The following is a 25,082-nucleotide window of genomic DNA, read 5'->3' as shown; positions in this document are numbered from 1 at the left end:
ATAAATTCTCAGCGTCTCAGCTCTGTGTTGATTTCTGCTGAAAAGCAAAAAGTAAAGCTTTGCCTGCGCGCCGGAAAAGAAAGACAGAGTCAGATTTTCTACAAAAAAAGTTTATTTCACAAAAGTTACAGGTTTATACATATGTACATTGTCAGTTCGCACGAAACATTTTCAGTCTCACAAAATCTTATTCTTTGTCCACTGGATAGCCGTCAGGTTAGATGGAGGGGGTCTGTGCGTTCTGGGAGCATGTATCCTTCTCGAGAATTGGCTTCAATCTGTCTCTTCCGACCCAAGTATGTGCTCTTATACTAAGGTAATGGGTTGGGGTCTGGCGATCTGCTGAACCAACCAAAGCCAGCCACATCTCTGGGGAAACCCCAGATACATTTGTGTGTGTGTACTTCCACAAATCGTCTGCTGTTTTGTAAATCTGAGACCAAGTCTCGACTGTGCGTTCACACGAGCCCAAGAGGTCAAATCCTGTCAATTTTCTCTACTCATAAACCCAGAACGTCTGAGCCGGGTTCTTAGGCCAACAAGTACAAAATCTCGTTTCTACATTATTCTGAGATTTCCTGTCATTGAGTTTTTTTAAACAATAAAATTTATGTGGTTTCTTCAAATACAATACTAATCCCTTTTGACAGGCACCTGCCGCTGTCCGGGATTCAATTAACGTTCAACAGACAATCTCAGCATATTTACCCAGCCTCACTCAGGGTTTAGGGGGATCTCAATCTCCCCAATGGGGAGCAACATCCTCTCTCAAACGGTCCCATTACACTAGATGATTGACTCATGATGACGTGAAACATGTACTGTTTAACAGCAATATCAGTCATAATCAGCCTATCCACCTTGTACTTATGGGCAACACTGATCGTCGTGAATAGGGTGCATTTCACAAGCAATGAGACGCCCTTCCTCCAATAGACAATACAAAGAGCATTTTCTGGATTGCAGCAACCTCACCCCAAATGTGAGCCACCCAGTTTGAAGATTTCAAGCCCCTAGCAATCAGACTAGCTAAATTAAGAGACATGAACTTACCTTATGTAGTGTCGCACTCGGTTCCAAAGTTCACTAGTGAAAAGACACTGATGCTATGCGCCATATCTCTAAGTCACCAGTTCCTTCGTGTCCTGGCAACTGCACACAATGCCACTGATGTCCAAGGAAAAGATTCATTTTAGAGCCCTGCAAAGTGTCGGATGGACCGGGGACCCTTCCCTTACATTCTGGTAAAAGTTTGTCAACAGAAGAATTTTCATTTGTAAATAGCTTCATTCCAAAGATAGCCTCCTCCATATCCTTCAACAGCTGCCAGACAGAGTTTTTGCAGTTGAATGGAATCCTATTGCAACAAAAGAGGCATCCAGGTAGTTAGTGGAGTCTCCAATGTCTTTTCTCCCTATCTGACAAGTTCTGACAGAGGTTTTAGGTTTCTCCTCTGCCAAAGTGACAGGTCTGTGCCTACAGACATATGATCAATTTTGCAGGTATCTATACTATAAAATTACATACATTGCACGTACCTTTGGAGAAGGGTTTAGCTCTTGGACCCCGATTTTAGCAGGCTAACCGCTTAAAAATCGATAAACACTAAACATTTATAAATCTCTATTACTAAGGTTTGCACTAACATATATTCTTATGGCTTAATCATAGCTTTTGTACTTATATTTAAAGAGATCTATATTAAATAGCAACTCTATATCTCTTTCTTTAAAATGGATGAAAGTAAAATAAAAAAAAACTGAGCCTAAACTCTGTTATACAAAATACAATTCCGAATTTTAAACAAAAGACGAAGTTATCTTTCATGTTAGAAATCAGGAAACCTTTATTAAAAAATATATATCTACAATGTTTATATGTTCATATTCTACTGTAAATATGCCCATATCTCTATTTATACTTAATTACTGAATGCACTTCCTCTGATGTCACTACTTCAATCTATATTAAATAGATAAATTTTAGTATTCCTCCTATCTTCTTAATGTCCAGAGTTCGGGCTTGAAATAAGATTTTATTTTAATTCCTAATACCACTTTAATCATAATCTAACAGGTTATCCTATTCCTAAACCAACATATGAACAATACCATAACCAAATATTAACTCCTCCCTCTCAAACCCACCAGTTGCAAATTTAGTGGCTTCCACTGCATGAATTTTTAATTTATCCCCTCTTCCAGTAACAATGAAATGGCAAGCATAGTAACGTCCTTTCTAATTATTTTGAGGAGTATCATTTTTCAGTAGATATATAGCCTTTAATAACTAACCTATTAACATTAACTATCCATGTGAGGCCGTAGAAATACCTGGTTTAAGGCCCAGACACTGGGCTAACCCTCTCGGTGCTGATCTTAGGTCATCCATCTAGGAGAAGGAAAACTCTGAAGGTAAACCTTGGGGAGAGAGGCCTCTTCAGTCCTGGACGACGACCTTCCTAGAGCTGGTGACTCGAACAAATTATCGGTTTGCAAGCCTAAACTGCTTGAGGAGTAGATAGGCTGTCTAATGCCCGACTTTTATACTCCTTATTTGCCTATTAGCCAGATGCAGAGGTACGACTATAGAGACGAGAGAAACACCCAGTAGTGGACCATGTTTCCTGACTAGGGCAATGAACGCCGTTCCCTGCTCCCATCACATCCCATCCCTTAAAACTGGGCACTTTTTGGGTGCTGAGTGACGGATATGCCAATGCAAATTGGACTTATTTTTGTCTGATGGGTTGAGGGTACCGGTTTGAGTTCCTGGCTGCTGATAGTACAGAAGCCCTAACTCTTTTGTAGCATTTAGAACAGCTGCTCCTCTAAGAGTTATGTAATATCAGGATGGTTGTAGTGACATGTCGTGTATGGAAAGGACCCCTGCACCCATCTCCAGTGGGATTTTCAGAGGCCACAATCCTGTAGATGAGAAGTTGGCTGATCATCTACTTGTGTTGCATGTTTGGTATTCTGCTCAATCCACTTTGTCCAGCTCCTCTCACCTTAAAACTGAAACTTCTAAATAAGATAAAATAAAATGGCAGCTCATTCAAAAATTACGATTAAACCAAGCTTAAACTCAAACAAAACAAATTTGCCTACTCCCTTGAGGCTTGCATTCATGAATATCCACAGGCTTAGAACTAATTTAGATAATGTAGAATCATTTCTCCTAGCAAACACCTCGGGTATCTTAGCGTTAAGTGAAACTAATCTACACTTCTCCATCTCCTCAAACCACTTTAACATGCCTGGTTATCTCCTACTTTGCCGTAAGGACTCAGACAGACATATGCACGGGCTTGGCACCGATATTCGTAACTCTCCCTTTGACTAGAGAAATAAAACTAGAATCAGACGACCAGGCCTTTATGTGTCTTAACATGCAAAATAACATTAGCTACTTATATTTTCTCTACACCTGTCCTTCAACCCAGGACTGTACCCTAATCAACCAAGTCTCTGACAGCATAGATACAGTACTCTCCCTCGATACTAGCGCACAAGTCCATGTATTTGGTGACTTCAATGTCTTGAATTCTCTTACAAAGACACAGCTGGTAGCATAATGCATAGCTTCTCTATATCATATTCCCTATCAAAGGCGGTTACGTTTCTCACACGTTTCCCAGATCAGTGTTATATAATAACACGAGCGTATGGAAGCAAGGAGAACAAATAAAGTAATTCAGTTCAAACCTTTATTTAGGGTCAAGGTGAATTGATATACACAGTCTACTAGGCGTCAGGAAGGCCGGAGTAGGGATCCAAGTGTTATGATAGGTTGGAGTCCTCTGGTGGTAGGCCTCAGGGAACGAACAGTGATAGGTGACTAAGCACCTTTGAATCAACTGCTGTCGCCGAGAGGGGAGCTGCCGCTGCTGCTGCTGGAAGTAGCTGAGGGGAACGGCTGTGGCTGCTGCTGCTGCAAAGAGTTGAGAGGATCAGCTGTGGCTGCTGCTGCTGCTGCTGCTGGGGAGAGCTGAGGAGAACTGGCGTGGCTGCTGCTGCTGGGAAGAGCTGGGGAGAACTGGCGTGGCTGTTGCTGCTGCTGATACTGGAAAGAGCTGAAGAGAACTGGCGTGGCTGCTGCTGCTGGGAAGAGCTGGGGAGAACTGGCGTGGCTGCTGCTGCTGCTGGGAAGAGCTGAGGAGAACTGGCGTGGCCGCTGCTGCTGCTGATACTGGAGAGAGCTGAAGAGAACTGGCGTAGCTGCTGCTACTGGGAAGAGCTGAGGAGAACTGGCGTGGCTGCTGCTGCTGATACCGTCAGTGAGGCGATCCGCTCTGGTTGGCAGTCTGCCGGTAACTGGCTTTTTTCTCTGACGGTCGGCTTATTTATACAGCGAGCGCGGACGTAGTAGAGGACATAGCGGCTCCGAGGCAAAAATGGCTGTCACATTTTTTATTTGTGTTAGTTTTCCGTAATCAACCACACATCAGGGATTCGCTTATTTGGAGGTATATTCAGTTGTATATATCCCATCAAAGTTGTAAACATTGCGAATCAGCTTATGTAGGAAATACATCGCGACCGTATTCCGTGACCTAACTATTTATGTTTGAAGTGCATGTGAGAGGGGTTGTCAGGTGTATTATTAATATTTCTACTCCTAATTTAGTTGATGCCGTTAATGTGTTTTCCCCTGGATGATTTGCGGGTTATGCTGTTGATGTGGGTGTGGGAGTGGATGTGTTTTGACACCCCGATGTGTGTTTAATACGGCTCTGAACATTTTGCCGACAAAAAATATCTGTCTCCGCGCCGCCATTGTTGTTCCCTAGTTCCTCCTCGTCCCGTGCTTCGTTTATGTAACTGTGTGGGGATCTTGCGATATAACATCAGCAAAATCAACATGCCTCACTCCTAGATCTATTTCTGACTACAGTTCCCAATGATTGTGTAACGAATGCCCATAGCCAACTTGGGAATGGTGATCACACTGTGATATAATGGAAGAAATTGCCCTAAATTTTCGACCCAAAACTGAATAGTCATTGCTCAAAGCAACAAGGTATTATAAGAAAGCTGACTGGGAAGCCATCAGGGATCTCATGGGGAAACATTTTTTTCTTCCTGCTGAACAGTGCGCTAATGAGACCACTGAATGGTTCAAAACGACAATTAAAGCACATGTTCCCACTCTCCCTCTCTCCCCAATGGTTTAGAAACTTGTGCAGCTGCCATTGCCCAAAAGCAGTATGCATACCTCAAATTTAACAGACGTAAGTCTAGTACACACAGACAAAAGTTTATAGAATCTAGAAATGATTGTAAGAAAGAAATCATGACAACTAAGAGAGAATATACTGAAATCACTAGAAAACGTATTGAAGCACAGAAAGTAGAAACTCGTGATTTCTGGAAAATCTACAACAGTGTAGTAAATAATGGAAAATTGACAATTCCCCCAAATATCCAATAATTATGAGGTTGTTTGCACGGCTACCGAGAAGGCTAGCATAGTTGCCAGTCGTTTTGTTTCAAACTTGGACCCAGCAAACCATTCCCTCCCTGACTTTCTTTTGCACACAGATGCCACACTAGATGATCTGAAAATCTTTCCTTCTCAAGTACATGTTATCATAAAAAACCTAGGCATCTCAAAAGCATGTGAATACGATCTCATCCTATTAAAAAGATGCTCCACTGAGGTTGCTCCAGTCCTCTTCAAAGTATACAACAATGAATCTTGCTTTTCTGACTGCTGGAAAACTGGTTCTATAATACCAGATTTCAAGAACTCTAGGGAAAGAACTAACCCATTAAATTATCGGCCAATTAGCCTCCTCCTGCTTTTCACCAAAATATTGGAGTCCATAATCAACCAAGCTCAAGCTCATCATCTTACAGCTGCTAAACTTCTGATTGAATAAAAATATGGATTTAGACTAGCTCGTTCTACAGCAGATATCCTTACTGTAATCTCTGAATGTATATACCATGCACTGGACAAAGCAGGTAATGGTAGAGCGGTAGCCCTTGATATATCTAAAGATTTTGACAGGGTTTGGCAGGATGTCTTCTTAGGAAAATCAGATCTTATAGTATCACTGGAAGAATACATAACGTAATGAAATCCTTCTTAAGTAAGAGAAGAATCCAGGTTGTTCTCGACGGTCGTACATCTAAATAATATAATATAAATGTGAGAGTACTTCAGGGGTCTATTCTAAGACCTTTATTATTCCTAATATTCATAAATGACCTCCCTGATAAAATTGTCTCTGAGATGGGTACATTTGCTGATGACACCACACTCTATAACAGGCAACAGGGAAAAACAAATGAACACATATCTAAGGAAATGGCCGAAACACTATAGGAAGACTCCAATCTGTAGCTGTTTAAGGACAAAAATGGGTTGGCACATTCAATGCTGCCAAGACTAATTTTCTATCTGCATCGAGGTGAGGAGATATAGCCAAATAGTTGCTGAAATCTTTTACAGGGACTTGGTTGTTGAGTACATTGCCCTCAACATGCTCCCGAAATAGTTCGCAGATCTTTCCAGTTGATCCCAAGATACGTCCATCTGGGTGCTTGCTTCCATATGTTCCTCCGTGTTGGAGTTCACTGCTGCATCAGAAACTTTCTTAGACTAACCTTAACTACTTGACCCTTATAACGCTCGCTAGCCTCATGTCAAAAGTTATGCTGAGCTAGTTCTTGTTTATCATTATCCCCTTCCTCTGCAGTGAACAAAATCTTGTTATCACCAACACTTTTCTCAACAGAAAAACAAGGAGACCTGGTTCCATCCCCAGTCTAAACATGACCATTTACTTGATTACATACTGTGTAGACGTGGTGATCTTGGAAATTTTTGCAAAGTTAGAGCACTGCGTGGTGCCGACTGTTGTACTGATCATTTAGTGGTCAGAGCTAAACTCAAAATTATAATTCATAAGAAAAGCCATTTCAATGGAGTTAAAGTGGCTAAGCATATTGATGTCTCTAAATTGAAGGATCCAGTCGTACGAAGATGCTTGAAATCTGCTTTTAACCAGGTGAATTTCTCAGAATGTGGTTGGGAGACAGTAAGAGATACAATATACCAAAAAGGCGTTGAATCTCTTGGATTGAATGTTTCCAGATATCAGGATTGGTTCGCTAATAACGCCAATCTAATTAACTTTCAAATTGATACGAAGTGGAAAGCTCATTTAAAACTTCTCTACTCTTCATCTCTGAACAAGCCAGCTCTTGCTTCTCACTTATCTTCTATGCAGAGTGAGGTTCAGTGTTGTGTGCACCAAATAAAAACAAATGGCGGTCTGACCTCTTCAGGGAGATGCAGACTGCCTACAATCATAGAGATGTCAAGACATTCTACCTTTGCTTTATCAGGTTTATGGTCCGAAATCCTCTTCAACTACACTACTCCAAGTGAAGGATGAGAGAACCTTGCTAAAAACCTCAGATGAAATTATGTATCGATGACATGAACACTTTCGTGATCTTTTTCACAACCCATCCAATGTTGATGTTGCTGCAATAGAAAGTATCCCTCGGTGTTCCTTTCATCTGGAACTTAATGCTGAACCGATTCTCGTGGAAACAGTTTGCATAAAACAGATAAACTCGAACAAAGCCCATGGGCTGGATGGTATCCCTGTTGAGCTGCTGAAACATGGTGGTGTCAATGTACAATGTGCGGTCCACTCTTTGATACTGTCTGTATGGCAGGGTAACCTGGTTGCCTTAGACTGGATAGTTGCCATTCTGATTGTCTTGTACAAAGGAAAGAGTGCAAGGTCTGATTGTGGAAATTATGGCGGTATCTTGCTGCTGACTGCAGTTTGAAAGGTATTTGCATGGCTCTTACTAAGCCGATTGGGAAGTATGCATGTCCTGATATCCTTCCGGAGTCCCAGTATGGTTTTAGAGGTGGATGAGGGACCGTTGATATAGTATTTTCTGCTAGACAACTTTTGGAAAAGTGTATTGAGTAGCCTTTGTCTCTTTGCCAGGTGTTTGTGGACTAAACTAAGGCATTTGACACAGTCAACCGTGAGGCTCTCTGGAAAGTGTTGGGAAAATTTGGCTGTGCATCTGCTTTGATGGAAAAGTTCAAGCAACTGCATCATAATATGAACGGTCGCATCGACTTTAATAGTCGGCTATCAGAAGAAGTCTCTATTGATAATAGAGTGATTTAGCTGCACCATTGTTTGATGGAAAAGTTCAAGCAACTGCATCATAATATGAACGGTCGCATCGACTTTAATAGTCGGCTATCAGAAGAAGTCTCTATTGATAATAGAGTGATTTAGCTGCACCATTGTTTTCGCTTTATCTGACTGCTGTGCTCTGGTATGGTTTCCATGATTGCGATATGGGGGTTTATATTAGATTCTGAATGACTGGAAAGGTGTTCAACTTCAGCAAATTCCAAACCAAAACACTTGTTAGTGATGGACTTGTTAGGAAGCTGTTTTATCCTGATGATGCTGACCTGATAACACACTCCTCAGTTGATATGCAGTGATTGATCTCTTCACAAATGCTTTTATCTGCTTTGGACTGACAGCATTAAGAAAACTAAGGTCATGTGCACTCCCACTCATGGTGATCTGTATGTGGAACCTGATATCTTTGTCTATGGAAAGCCCTTTGAAGTCATAAAAAATTTTGCCTACCATTGTAATACCTTATCAAATGATGGCACTCTTAGTGTGTAAATAAGACAGAGAATGTAAAGGCATCAGACACATTTGAAAGGTTACAAGATAGAGTCTGGTCTGATGGTGATCTAACTCTGACAACTAAAATGTCAGTGTATCAAACATGTGTATTGCCATCCCTACTCTATGGCTCTGAAACATGGACCGGTCACATGTAGAAAAACTCGAGAGGTTTCATCAGCATTACTTTAGACACATTCTTGGTTTAAAGTGGGATAGTTTTGTCCCTGATACATATGTCTTAAATAAGGCCAACAAAACTAATATTGCTACCATTGTTATTAAGAAACAGAGGCGTTGGCGAGTTATCTTGTCCGGCTTGATGACTCTCAACTCCCAAAACTGTTGTTTTGTGATGAGCTCCTTCTTGGAAAAAAAAACAGCAGAAGCCCAAAAAACGTTTTCGTGATAGCATCACAGAGAGTCTGGTGAGCTTTCATGTTCCTGTTGACAGTTGGGAGTACCAGTGGCAGGTACTGATATACAAGGGCAAGAACACTTTGAAGCAGTTAAGATATACCGAGTGAAACTCAAGAGAGCATGTTAGAAATACCAAAGCTTGCTGCCCAATCATAGAGATCTTTAGATCTATAAGGTGTGTGATCGGGCTCTGTTGTCCAAGGTAGGTCTCGTTAATCACACGAAAGTGCATGCTGATGCAGGTTCCGTTACTGTTGCTTTCATTGAAACCAATGATCGTCTTCAGTGTCATGTCTGCTTGAGGATGTGCAAGTCACTGGTAGGACTGAAAAGTCATCTTCGGACACATGGACGTTCAATGACTGAGGGAGTGGCACTTGTCTGATCAGACGTGTCAATCATCATATATATATATATATATATATATATATCGGTCGTAAAATACAATTATATATGATATTTTGATTAATGCAGATTTCGTATTTATTATTGTATTATATTGGACCCAATATATAGTAATGATTTAAAAAGTAAAAAAACTCAGTCATGCGCCATCACCAAAAAGCGAAACCAAAACATTTAGCTTACAATTTACTTTTCCTTTAACGTTAATGACTTCACTATGAAGACATGTTTACTAAAAAGCTAAAAATTAAAGCATGAACCAATAGCTATTATGTCACGCATGCATATTCGTAATGCCATCATTCGACCTTCACATTTTTCCTTTAATTTTTACATTGTTGCACTGATTTGCCCTGGATAAAACCCAAATATAAAGTTCGAATACCCTATATTGTAAGTTTCATGTCTGTAGACCAAAAACTAACGGAGGAGTTTGTTAGGCAAATTTTTTAAACAAAAATATATACACATACATGAATATATATAGAAAGAATTTTGTGTTTACTATACGCTTTTTATGCAACTATTACACAAGTATAAATCATGTAGAATATCTGCATGAATATAATTATACGAAACAATTGATTAAAGATGATCATTTCATAAGAAACCGAAAAATCTAATAAGGAATTAATTAAAATGAATCTTTAAAAGAATATGCAAATTAGCTAGATGTTTTGCAGATGAATGCAATTCAATGAAATATATATATATAACAAAGTTGTATTTTCTTTTTAAATAAATAGAATAAGTATTTTTAATATGAATATCAATACACAAAAAATTCATAAGAATATAGATATAAATATTGGGAATATTTAGGCAGCATGTTCTCGTTGAGGCAAATGTTATTAAAAATCACGTAATCTTTTGTTTGCTTGACTCTTTGTTTTTTATCTCTTCCAATCACCGAATCATTCCTTTTATATTATTATCAAAGTTGTACAAGTTGGATCCATATGTTTGTTTTTGTACTAGCAGTTCAGTCGGGCCCTATGTACTGTTCCTAACTTGTGAATACACTTTATGTAAGATTTCAAATGTTTAGACGAAAATTTGTTTGAGTAATTTCGTAGAGACCGTAGAGGTAATTTTTAAAAAAACTTTGACCCCAATTTTAACCCCTTCACATTTATTATTCCGGTCTCAAATCAAAATACAAAGTTTGACCCATGTCCAAGTTACCTGCATCTAAAATTTCAAATCTTTAGACCCAAAATGGTGGATCTGCAAAGGTCAACTTTTTCAACTTTGACCTATTGGCAGCCCCACAACTGATTATAATGCTTTCCGCATGTCTGAAGACCCGTTAAATATAAATTTGGCTGAGTAGTTTGTTAGATACTGTAATGGTCAAATCTTTTGAATTTTGACCCCTTGACAGCTCAAATTTTCGACCCAAGCCAATTAAAAAGCTGGCTTTATCTCTGGATGCTCTTTATGTAAAATCTCAAACGTTTAGATCAGAAACTGGCTGAGTAATTTGATAGAAACCGAAGAGGTCATTTTTTTAAAGTTTGGCCCCAATAGTAAGCCCTTGACATTTTTGGGGGTAGGTGGGGCTCAAATTAAATTATTAAGTTTGATTCATGTCTAAGTAACCTACATTTAAAATTTCAAATCTTTAGACAAAAAATTGTCGGAGAAGTTTTGTAAAGTTTTCAAAGAACAAATTGTTGAACTTTGACCCCTTGACAGCCAAATTTTTGGCCAAAAACTGATTAAAATTTTTTTTATCAAATCTCAATACTCCTTATCTCAAATCTCGAGTCTCTAGACCGAGAAGTTATTTGGTAGGGAAATGCACACACGCACACACACACACACACACACACACACACACACACACACACACACACACACACACACACACACACACATTTTCACTTTTATAGATATCCTAGCAGTCCAGCCCGGCTTTGCTTATGCCCTATGTACAGTTCATAACTTGCCATATGTGTGAATACACTTTATGTAAGATTTCAAATGTTTAGACAAACAATTATCTGAGTACTGTCGTAGAGACCGCAGAGGTCAATTACTTTTTAAACTTTGATCCCAACTTTGCCCCTTTAACATTTATTATTCCGGTCTCAAATCAAAATACAAAGTTTTACCCATATCCAAGCTACGTACATCTAAAATTTCAAGTTTATATGCAAAATTGGCGGATAAATTTGGTAGAATCTACAAAGGTAAACTCTTTCAACTTTGATGTTTTGGCAGCCAAATTTTCATCCAAACACTGGTTTCAATGCTTGCCGCATGTCTGAATACCCACTATGTATAAGTTTTAAATGTTTAGACCCAAAATTGGCTAAATAGTTTGCTAGACACCGCAATGGTGAAATCTTTCGAATTTTGACCCCTTGGAAGCTCAAATTTTCGACCCAAATTGATTAAAACGCTTGCCCTATCTCTGAATACCCTTTATGTAAAATTTCAAATGTTCAGACCATAAATTGGCTGAGTAATTTGGTAGAGTCTGCAGACGTAATTTGTTTTAAAATTTGACCCCAATATTGACCCCTTCACATTTTTGGGGGAGAGGGGAGGGAGCTCTAATCAAATTATAAAGTTTGATTCATGTCCAAGTAACCTACATTTAAAATTTCAAGTGTTTAAACAAAAAGGAGTTTGATAGTTTTCAAAGGTCAAATCGTTGAATTTTTACCTCTTTACAGCTAAATTTCTGTCCGAAAACCGATTAAAACTGTTTTCTCAAATCTCAGTAATTCTTATGTCAAATCTCAAGTCTCTAGACTGAAAATTAACAGAGTTATTTAGTATGGAAATGTACACAAACACACACACACGCACAGACATATTCACTTTTATAGATATACTTATCCCGCCTGCCTTTGCTCGGGCTCTGTGTACTGTTCATAATATTATGTGCATATGTATATATGGCAAATTGTGAATATATACGGTAAAACCTTTCCATATAATAGGCTTCCTTAACTAGCATTGACAAAATATGATAGAGACCGCAGACGTCAATGTTTTTAAAATTTGACCCCAATTTTCACCCCTTAACATTTATTGCTTTGGCGTCAACTTGAATTAAAATGTTTGACCCATGTCCAAGTGACCTACATCTAAAATTTCAAGTGTTTAAGCCCAAAATTGGCGGAGGAGTTTGGTAGAGTCTGCAAAGGTCAACTTTGTAAAATTTGACCTCTTGCCAACCAAAGTTTTGCCCCAAAACAGATTTAAAAGCTTGCTGCAGGTCTGAATACCCTTTATGAAAATTTCAAATGTTTAGACTCAAAAATGGCTGAATAGTTTGCTAGAGACCGCAAAGATAAAATCTTTTGAACGTTTACAGCTTGAAAGCCAAATTTTCAGCAAACAAAAAAAAAAAAACGATTAAAAAGCTTGCCACATGTCTGAATACACTTTATGTCAAATTTAAAATGTTTAGACCAAAAATTGGCTGAGTAATTTGGTAAAGACCGCAGAGATCAATTTTTTAAACCTTTGACCTCAATTATGAATCCTTAACATTTATTGTTTTGAGCTCAAATCAAATTAAAAAGTTAAATCCATGTTCAAAGGACTTATATAAAAAATTTCAAGTGTTTAGACCCAAAATTGGCGGAGGAGTTCGGTAGGTCAAATCGTTGAACTTTACCCCTTACCAGCATAATTTCTGGACGAAAACCGATCAAAAAAATCTCAATACCTGTTATGTCAAATCTCGAGTTTGTAGAAAATTGATAGAGTTTTTGTGTATGGAAATGCACACACACACGCACACACACACACACACACATTCACTTTTATAGGTATACTAGCAGTTCCGCCCGGCTTTGCCCGAGCCCTATATACTGTTCAGAACTTTATGTGCATATGTATATATTAAAAAGTGTGAATATGTACGATAATGCTTTTTTATTTTAATAGGTTTTCTGAACTATCATGGAGAAAAGTTGGTAAAGACAACAGACGTCAATTTTTTTAACTGTGACCCCAATTTTGACCCCCTTAACATTTATTGTTTTGGACTCAAATGAAATAAAAATGTTTTATCCATGTCCAGGTAACCTACACCTAAAATTTCAAGTGTTTAGACCCAAAATTGGCGGAAGAGTTTGGTAGAGTCTGCAAAGGTTAACTTTGTAAACTTTGACCTCTTGCCAGCGAAATTTTCGCTCAAAAACTAATTTGAAATCTTGCTGCAGGTCTGAATACCCTTTATCTAAAATTTCAAAAGTTTAGACCAAAAATTGGCTTAATAGTTTGCTAGAGACTGCGAAGGTAAAACTTTTGAACGTTGAACCACTGGAAGCCAAATTTTCAGGGAAACAAACGATTAAAAAGCTTGCCCTGTATCTGAATACACTTTATGTAAAATTTCAAATATTTAGACCAAAAATTAGCTGAGTAATTTGGTAGAGACCGCAGAGGTAATTTTTTTTTTAATTTGACCCCAATTGGGACTCCTTAGCATGTATTGTTTTGGGCTCAAATCAAATTAAAAAGTTTGATCCATGTCCAAAGAACCTATATCAAAAGGTTCAAGTGTTTAGACCCAAAATTGTCGGAGGAGTTTGGTAGAATTTTCAAAGGTTAAATCATTGAACTTTGACCACTTGACAGCAAAATTTCTGGCCGAAAACCGATCAAAAAGATTTTCCTAAATCTCAATACCCCTTATGCCAAATTTCCAGTCAGTGGACCGAAAGTGGACAGAGTTATTATGGAGGGAAATGTACACAAACAGACAGTCACACACACATTTTCACTTTTATAAGATAGATAGATAGATAGATAGATAGATAGATAACAGGCGCTTTCGACTGGAACATTTTCGTCATCCTTTAGCATATTATGTCATTTAGGTTCTTAAAATTACCTTTTAAAAATTACGTTTGGTATTACGTGTGGTAAAATGTATATATTTCGTCATCGTCACGTGTTGGGCTGGTTAATCAAATGCGTGGAAAATTTTTTTAACTGGCGAGGTTAGTATTAATATTATATTGAGTTAAATTACATTTGCATTTTTTATATATACATATTATTTAGAATTTACGAACCTAAGCATTTTAAAATGTTCCGACTGCATGCATAGTGTATATTATTTGTTTGAGGTTGTTTTGCTGTTATATGTAAACCTTCCAGTATTTTTTAGTTTCTTTATATTAGTATCGCTGTGTAGAATCTTTGTATTTTCAAGTATGATTCTTCGGAATGATGGCAACCATGTTTTTTAAGAAGTGCCGTGATATTGAACTAGTCTCGAGGAGTTTGAGGTTTAGTTTTCGTGACAACGTGTTAGTAGTATAGCCAATGTAGTAAGCAGTGTTAGAGATACATTCTCCTAGAGGACAATTAATTGATAAATGACATTGTTTTTTTTAGCAAGTTATTTGTCTGTAGAGTGGTGTTATTGATTACAAGGTTAGTCCTATGTAGTTTCTTTTTTATAATAGACTTGATTTTTTTATTATTGTTGGGAGACGTGTGTGCGAATTATATTTTTGAAAACATTTTAATCAGTTTTTGACTTTTCATCTAGCTGACTGCGGTAAAATATGTTAACTAGTTGAAGATTATTTTCTTGTTGAATATTAACAGCTTTATTTAAATTGCTAATATTTGTTTAATTTAATTTAATTTGTTTAATTTGTTTATCGACTAGAGAGTTATTGATTACGACCTGTTTTATATTTTTTAATTCGCTGAAGAATATTTCCGTTTGAAGAAGTCACTTTCGCGCAATGTATGAGATTTTTTTATTACGATTTTGTAACGAAACGGGAATTAACTTTTGTCATTTAAGAACTAAAAAAATTAAGATGTTGAAATTAACGGATGTAGGTTTGTTTTAACACGGACGTGATAAATTCATCGCTACCTGAATAAATGATAACGTCTAAAAATAGCTTTTGTTATTAGTATTTAGACCATAAGTAAAGGTAAGGACTGAATTAGTTTGAAATGTACTTTTAAAATCAAATATTTCTTTAATGTTATTAGCAAGCATTAATATATCATCAACATACTTAACAAAAATGAAAGTTTTTTTGTTGAATTGAATATTTTCTTTTCAATGATGGCCATGTAAAAGTTGTTAAATGTGACCATGACGAAATATATAAACGTAATTTTAAAAGGTAATTTTAAGAACCTAAATTACATATTCTGTCTAAGGATGCTGATAATGTTCCAGTCGAAAGCGCTTGCTATACAAAAACAAACATATGGATCCAACTTATACATCTTTGCTAAAAATATGTTTAAAAAATTCGGAAATCGCAAGAAGGTAAAAAAGAAAATAATGAAACAAAAAATTCCGTGCTTTTTAATACATATATATATATATATATATATATATATATATATATATATATATATATATATATATATATATATATATATGTATTGATTTTTTAAAACTTTATTGATAATTAAAATCGGTGTACAGCGTCTCCTCCTATATACAGTGGGTAACAAAAGTATTTGATACATTGTTTTTTTTTCGTATTTCTCAAGAAAAATCAAGTATATATATTCTCAAAAATATAAAGCTGAATGTGTGTGTGTGTGTGGGTGGTCACGAATAGGCTCCTATATGGTTGACTATTTTAAAAAACTGATTACATATAATGATAGAAGATGTATCGAGACACAGGAATGGGTATGTTTGATTTGGCAGAACGGTGGTTCATTAAAATTGTGAGGTCTGCGTTCGCGCCTGGTCAACAAAGTATGGAAATAACAAATGAAAAAAATTAAAAAAAAACGTTTACAAGTGTTTTTTGATATAGATGTACATAAGAATACTTGGATAAGTATGTTTTATCTTAAATAGGGATGGCATAATAAAATTGTGGGGTCTGCGTTCGCGCCTGGCCTCCAGAGAATGGAAATAGGCACAAACTTTAATAAAGACTTTTCATATATATCTGCGAAAGTATACTTTGATAATTATGTTTCAGTTTGAAGAAATATAGTATAATAAAATTATGGGGTGTTTGTTCGCGCCTGACATCCATAGAATGGAAATATGTCACAAAGTTTAACAAGGTTTTTTTAATATAGATCCACAGAATATTGTGATAAGTGTTTCAGTGTGAACAGGTATGGTATAATAAATTATGGGGTTTATCTATTTCATTTTTACTTTCATCATATTTTGCTTTGGTTTTGATACCCCCAAATTCAACGCTATCTCTTTACAACCCTTCCTTTTCATAACCAATCATACTTTCAGAAATCAGAATCCATTTTCTGTAGGCTGTTTTTGAACCCAGTCAACGACGGGTACTTTTGCTAGTATATATATATATATATATATATATATATATATATATATATATATATATATGCATATATATATAGTATATATATATGCATATATATATAGTATATATATATGCATATATATATATATAGTATATATATATATATGCATATATAGTATATAGTATATATATATGCATATATATATGCATATATATATGCATATATATATATATATATATATATATATATATATATATATATATATATATACTAGCGGGGGTACCCGGCGTTGCCCGAGTGTTTGTTTCCGGGACGGGGGGGAGTTTAAAAAAATGTTATGGTAGGTAAGTAGGAAGGATCAAACCCGGAGTCATGAGTAAAAGTAGGAAAATAAAGTGTGAAAAAAAAAAAAAAAAAAAAAAAACATCTGCAACGTTAACAGTTCGGCCACCAAGAAAAGTCCATTCCAGTTGTTTAGGAAAAACAAAAACAAAAAAAAACGACTACGGTAGGTCGGCGCGAACGTGAAAATATAATGTGAATTGTCCAGCACGCTAACCACTACGCCACAGAGCACTGCAGCTTAGTTTAGTGATTTTAAATAACTTCACATGAAAGAACTACGAAGCCAAACCGGTGTTCTCTTCTCAACTGTTCCTTGTGAACGATCCCCAAACGGTGTTAAGTGGTGGCAGGGGGAGGAGGAATTTATTAGAGAGAAAATACTTTACCACTTCCATTGATCTCAACCGATTTTGGCCGTGACTTCTCAGCAGAAAAAGTATAGAAATCTAAGATTATCGAGGAATTTGAGAAATAATAAGCCTATAACACACCTCAGATATTGTTCTGCCGTTTGTGCATATTATATTTGCATGAAATATTTTGATTTTTAATCCTATTAAGGTCAAAATCCGACGTGAAAAAATGAGTTCATTTTATTTATATAGATAGATAGATAGATAGATAGAAGAAGAAGAGAAGATATATATATATATATATATATATATATATATATATATATATATATATATATATATATATATATATATATATAACACTCAGATCAGCTTGCTTGCTTGCTTGATTGAGCATTAAAATCGTCCACCTGGTTTGTGACTTCCGGTTTCAAAAAATTCGTCTGCGTGCCTATTTTATGGCCGCCCTGTCTTAAGTCCGATGTTAAAAGCCACTGTTGCTATTCAAAGAATAGAAAAGATCAACAATATGTTTTTGTTTTAACTTATTTAACGTGTTTTCTTTACAAAAAAAAAAACGTAATTAAACCCTCTTTAGTTAAAAAAAAAAAGAACGATTTAAATATAAATAGACAATATATAACTACAATAATTTTTATAATCATATTTACTGCTTGTAGTAGCGCTCTTGTGGATTCCAACGATTTTTTTTTTAAGCTTTACTTAAAAAATATTTTCTCTTCAAGGAGGGGGAGTTAGAACCTTGGTTTTAGAAGTGCTTTTAATAGAGCCTCCCTAATTTTAATTAGTGTTTGCAGTCGTGCTCTGGAGGCGTCTTGAGTTTTATTTTCTTCGTTCTCAAGACAATAAAAGATATTATAATGTCAAAATCACTTTTTATTTTGAACAATTTTATCTTACCCCTTAAGGGCCAACGGGTAGACTAAATGAAAAATAATGAAAGAGGGGCAGGACACCGGACTTTTCTCAAAACGCAAAGTCGCAAAATAAAATAAATAAATAAAAAATAATAACAAGGGAGTCTCAATGAGCCAACGTAAAATCGGGGCTATAAATCGGTTTTGGAACTGGGGGATCGATTTACTAGAAAGTTGTATGTTAACCTGAACACCTTTTCAATCTTTAAATATTGATTTTCTTAATTGTTTTATAATCTGGTAGCTTAGTGTCCAATAATCAGCAGAAATAGTTGAAAAAAGACGAAAAGGAAAATATTTTAATGGGATGCCGATTTTTCAGGTGCACCTATATGTTTTTAAAAATATTTTCTTTACCAAAGTTGTGCGTGATTAAAACTAGTACTTGATTTAAGAAAAAATAACTACGTTTTTCATATCCTAAATTATTTATTAACGAGTATTTTAGTTGTATTTTTCATTGCAAGTTGGAATTATGTTCAAACAAAAAAAACAAAAAACAAAGCAAATATGTTTTTCTAATGAAAAAACTACTTGATTAATTTACATATTTAAAAAAATATTTTTACGACATAACCATGACCTTCAAAGATGATATAAAAGAAGGACTTCTTTTTAATAATGAAAATTTAACATTTTAGCGTGGCAGACTATTTTTCTTTATATAAATTTTACGTAAAAAATTGAGACCCCACTTCTTAGCGACGTAGCATTTAATCGTTAGCATTTTTTAAAGTTGGATGACGAGGGTAGGGACAGAAAGGGAAAATGGGATGGAGAAGGAGTGATAAGTTCTAAACATTTTAAAAATATCTAGAAACATTTCCAAACGTGTGTGATGAGGAGTTTTCAATTTTTTTTTTTTTTTTTTTTGAAGATTTACTATGAAAAGTCCTCACCGTTAATATTACTTAATCAGTTAATTATTATTCCTTGATATTTTTAAAACTGTTAATATACACCAAAAGCTAGGTTGGACCTGTACAATGTATACTCTCTCCTGTGGGAACATGATGAGAATTAGCAGCGAACCGGATGCTAACGTCTCCAGCATAAGAGACAAAATGAAAAATCGTCTTTTGCACATGGCTCCACGCATCGTTTCCGTTTGGAAAAAGAAAAATAAGATAACCACAAAAGAATTATCAACCAATGGCAGAGCTCCGCGCCTAAAATAAAGGCCTAAAATTTACAGTCAGTGGGAGCCGATGTGCCCCTATAAAACGAGGCATTTTTAGGGAACGAAAAAGAAGGAGAAAAACACAGGAGGCGAAGACGCCGCGCTGCTAGTTGTTGATGAAAGTATTCGCCGCTTTCAAGTTAAAAGCCTGGACACATATCACCGAAGTAGCACGACCGGCCACCCACTTACCACCCCCGTCGTCCGAAAAGATAAGTACGCTTGCGAACATTAATTCTTTGTTTAATTATACAAGCCTACAAAAATTCATTCCTTATCAATGCATACACACCTACAAACATCCTACGAACACTTTACCTCTTCTAATTTAAACTCACCATTAACCAAATAAAAACGGGTTCCCAACCTTCAAAAAAAAAAAAAACAAAAAAAACACGGGCCATAAATGGTGAACCCGCCGACCGCGATGAAAACGCGCATTCCAAAAATAAATAAATAATAATAATAAAAGGACAGACGTATTATTGCTGAAGTTAAGAGAACCTAACTTTATTTTTTTTTGCTCAAAATAATTTACGTGACTAAAATAAGAATTGGCGAACAATTATACAAACACCTTCCTTCTGCAAAAAAAAAAAGAAAAAAAAAAGAGACGTTTAACTATATCAACAGGACGAACGGCAATCCGCTAAGAGATTAAACATTTTTGTCAACCACCAAATGCGTAACCCACAAATTTCGAAATGGAGGATACTGTGTCAGCAGTCTCTGTAAAGATACCGGGATTTATGCATGCTGCTGTGGACGGATGGTTCGCCATATGCGAGGCCCAATTCGAACTGAGGAACATATCCAACGAGACCACACGATTCTATCATGTCCTCTCAAATCTTCCCCCTGATTTGATTTCAAACCTACCCACCACCATCATTGCTTCTAGAAGTTATACACAACTGAAAGAGGCTGTGATAAATATGCATGAACAATCAAAACCTGAGTTGTTCAACAGACTTATTGGCGCCACAGCTATGACAGGAAAACCATGCACATATTTACAGCAACTGATGGCGACAGCTAGTAAAGTAGGTGTGGGAGAGGAACTCGTGCGCCACAAATTCGTTCAGGCACTGCCCACCGAAATAATCCCGGTTATAGCAGCGGTAAAAAATGCCTCTGTATATGAATTGGGTACATTGGCGGATGAAATAGTTCCTTTTCTGAGACCAAAGTTTGTGCACAATGTTACCGCACCACCACCCAGAGCCAATGGAAATTTAGCTTCCACCAGCATTGCTACAAGAACACACAATAATGTACGACCCTTTTATGAGGACCAGAAACCCCAAATCTGTCGTGGACACTTGTACTTTGCGGAAAAATTGAGGACCTGCAAACCATCGTGCAGATGGCCACAAAAATCGAACTGCAAAATAATACCTACATCAAGACCATCATCACCTGTAAGGCAACCTAACCAAACTTCGGGAAACTTATAATGCGAGTTGGAACAGCAACCGACAACTTGCAACTATTTGAGGTTGCCACCAAAATCGGACAAAATATAGTTAACTTCATAATAGATACAGGTGCCTCTGTAACAATACTACCACACAGTCTGGCACCTGATATAACCATTAATTCCACACCTGTACGTTTGTCATCGGCCAATGGAGATGTCATGAAATGCTTTGGGGAAATACAAGTGGACATTATTATTCCAGGTTTACGCCGTTCATACCCTTGGACAGTTGTGATCGCGGACACTGTCAACCCCCTTTTAGGTGCAGACTTTCTTCGGAACTACGGTCTTATCTTGAATTGCAGCGATGGTAAACTGGTGGATGAGACAACACGCCGATATGTACAAGGTGGACGGGTCACAGCCCAGATACAAAATATAACGGTAAACAACCATGACAGTCTACCAGGAACAATGCAGTCTCTCCTCCAAAAATTCCCCAAGCTTACCACACCACGCACAGAGCAACGTCCAGCATCTAACACAAGAGTAACCCATGTCATAGACACTGGAGATAGTGCTCCAACTTACGCCAAGGTCCGACAGCTGTCCGAAGAGAAATATGAGGCGGCAAAACAAGAATTCACAGAACTCTTAAAGATTGGAATAATAAGACCATCGAAATCCCCATGGTCCTCACCAATACACCTAGTTCCGAAATCACCCCCGGAAAATGGAGAGTGTGTGGTGACTTCAGATACCTGAACCACCTGACAAGACCAGACAGATACCCAATCCCGAACATTAACAGCCTCGAAGCCAAGCTTTTTAAAAAGAGAGTATTCTCAAAGATTGATTTGTTACAAGCATATCATCAAATCCCCATTCAGAAGGCCGATATTGAAAAAACTGCCGTGATAACACCATTTGGCCTTTTTGAATATGTATTTATGCCTTTCGGGTTGCGAAATAGCAGTTCAACCTTCCAAAGATTTATGGACAGCATACTCAGGGAGGTGGGCTGCGTTTTCGTATACATCGATGACATCCTGGTGTTTTCAGAGTCTGAGGAACAACACCACAATGACCTTGGAAAAGTTCTCTCACTTCTTGAAGAGAACAACCTTAAAATCTCTGTCGACAAGTGCCAATTTTTCAGAGATAACATTGAATTTCTGGGCTACAATGTAAGTGCTAAAGGACTTACACCAACGGCACAGAAAGTGGAAGATATAAAAAATTTTCCAGAGCCAACAGACTCTAAATCGCTCCGGCGATTCCTGGGAATGGTCAATTTCTACAGAAGATTTATCCCACAGGCTGCAGATGTGCTACTGCCTTTGATGGAAGCCATTAAACGCAATCCCGCAGCTAAAACACTGGAATTAGGCCCACCCAAAAAAGAAGCATTGGTAAAAATAAAAACCATCCTAGCAGAAATATCCGCATTGACACATCCTGATCCGAAGGCCACACAATATCACTTGGTCACAGACAGTTCCAACTATGCGGTAGGAGCAGCACTGAATCAGATAGTAAACGGTGAATCGATACCTATTGGATTCTACTCACGAAAGTTATCGGAGAGCCAAAAGAAATACTCCACCTTTAACAGAGAACTGTTAGCAGCATACCAAGCGGTATTGCATTTCAAACCTCAAATAGAAGGTAGGAATGTGACCCTCTCCTCCGATCATAAACCATTGTCCCTAGCATTTAAAACAAGACACCAATGAAATCTGATGTACAACAACGTTATCTGTCAATCATCACAGAATATGTTGTAGATGTGTTGTATATCAGAGGAGAAGACAACATTGTTGCTGACTGCCTATCTCGACCAACGTGCGCAGTGACCATTGATCCTTGCGATTTACCAGCCATCTGCGAAGCACAGAAAACTGACGATGAACTCCGTAAATACGAAAGTCAGTTAAAGCCATACGAACTACAAGGGTCATCCATCTTGTGTGAAATATCAACACCCACTCCCAGACCGTACATACCCGAACCGTTACGCAGGAACATTTTTGACACATTTCATAACATCTCGCATCCAGGACCTACACCAACAACCAAGTTGATAAAATCCAGATACTTTTGGCCAGACATGGACAGAAATATACGAAATTGGGCTAAAGGCTGTCTTCAATGCCAGCAACATAAAATCTCCAGATACATCAAAACAGAAACCACACCATTCTCCCTACCATCTGGGAGATTCGAAACAGTACATATCGACATCATTGGACCATTACCACCCGCCACCACATATGATGGTGTATACACATCTCCAGCCAGATATGTACTGACATGCATTGACAGAGCAACAAGATGGGTGGAGGCCACACCTCTGCAGAACACATCTGCCTCTACCATCGCAATAGCATTCTTAACCATATGGATCTCCCGTTTTGGAGTTCCATTACATGTGGTTACAGACCGAGGAAGCCAGTTTGAGAGTGAGCTGTTCAAAGATTTATCCACGATAATCGGATTCCACAGACTCTGCACGACGGCGTATCATCCTAAAACCAATGGAATGATCGAAAGGCTACATCGGACCCTAAAGACTGCAATCATGACACGACAGCAGAGCTGGCTTGATGCACTACCAATCGTACTGCTCGGCATTAGAAACATGCCTAACGACCAAGGATTTCCCCCTGCTGCCGCAGTTACAGGGACCCAACTACTACTGCCAAAACTAATAATGAGCCAAGAAAATCCAGATCTACATGGAGAAGACATAAGAAAAATGGCCAAAGAGATGCAAAAGTTGGATATGGCTCTCCTCTCAGAAGGACAGCTACATACAGCACAAAAGGCATTCATACCAGAAGAGCTAAAATCGGCAACCCATGTGTGGCTTTGAAGGGATAGGATTCGAAAACCACTGGAAGCTCCATACTCTGGACCACATAGGGTTATCCAAAGGCAAAACAAGCACTTTCAAATCGAACTGCCATCGGGAGATATACAAACAGTCTCAGTAGAAAGACTAAAACCAGTCAAGTTCAGTAATTCCAATAACAACAGAAACACAAACAATGAAGACACCGAACTGATGACAACAGATGACATTACACCAGGAGACATGTCCGCCCAAAGACAGGACATAGAAGACTCACCAAATGAACCTACTGTAACACGTTCAGGTAGACGTGTTCGCTTTGCGAAACACAAGGACCACGTCTACTATATATAAAGGGGGGTAGGAACAAAAACCCATCCTTTCCAAAATGTTCGCTCCCCCACTCCACACCGCAAAAGCATAGGCTACTACTATCCACCAAAATCCTCACGGACACTCTCGAGATAGCTCCGCTATTTCGGGTGGCGATGTGTGTGGGAACATGATGAGAATTAGCAGCGAACCGGATGCTAACGTCTCCAGCATAAGAGACAAAATGAAAAATCGTCTTTTGCACATGGCTCCACGCATCGTTTCCGTTTGGAAAAAGAAAAATAAGATAACCACAAAAGAATTATCAACCAATGGCAGAGCTCCGCGCCTAAAATAAAGGCCTAAAATTTACAGTCAGTGGGAGCCGATGTGCCCCTATAAAACGAAGCATTTTTAGGGAACGAAAAAAGAAGGAAAAAAACACAGGAGGCGAAGACGCCGTGCTGCTAGTTGTTGATGAAAGTAGTCGCCGCTTTCAAGTTAAAAGCCTGGACACATATCACCGAAGTAGCACGACCGGCCACCCACTTACCACCCCCGTCGTCCGAAAAGATAAGTACGCTTGCGAACATTAATTCTTTGTTTAATTATACAAGCCTACAAAAGTTCATTCCTTATCAATGCATACACACCTACAAACATCCTACGAACACTTTACCTCTTCTAATTAAAACTGTCATTGATAAATAAAACCGGTTCTCATCTTCAATATTCGTCTGTCCTTAATTGCATGGAATCAGATTCTACATATTTCAAACATTGTCAATTAAATGTATTCCTTGTTGTGACCTATGACCTCATTTCCTTCACCCCTTCTCCATCTATAAGCCCATTAACAAAAAAACCTCAGGGCCATACTCCTTGTATTTTTTCTTTCTTTTT

General features: G+C 37.6%; 1 protein-coding gene across 1 annotated transcript; it reads left to right on the top strand.

Moving 5' to 3' along the window:
- Positions 1-20,297: 20,297 nt before the first annotated feature.
- On the top strand, positions 20,298-21,050 carry LOC145266652 (uncharacterized). The gene has a single exon (XM_080122577.1). It carries the CDS (start codon positions 20,298-20,300, stop codon positions 21,048-21,050), a length of 753 nt encoding a protein of 250 aa, XP_079978703.1.
- The last annotated feature ends 4,032 nt before the right edge of the window (positions 21,051-25,082 follow it).

The sequence above is a fragment of the Euprymna scolopes genome, chromosome 41 (genome assembly GCF_053919585.1).
Source record: "Euprymna scolopes isolate OS-2025 chromosome 41, ASM5391958v1, whole genome shotgun sequence".
In the NCBI taxonomy this organism is placed as follows: domain Eukaryota; kingdom Metazoa; phylum Mollusca; class Cephalopoda; order Sepiida; family Sepiolidae; genus Euprymna; species Euprymna scolopes.
The sequence above is the reverse complement of the archived record's forward strand: the minus strand, read 5'-3'. Positions and strand labels throughout refer to the sequence as shown.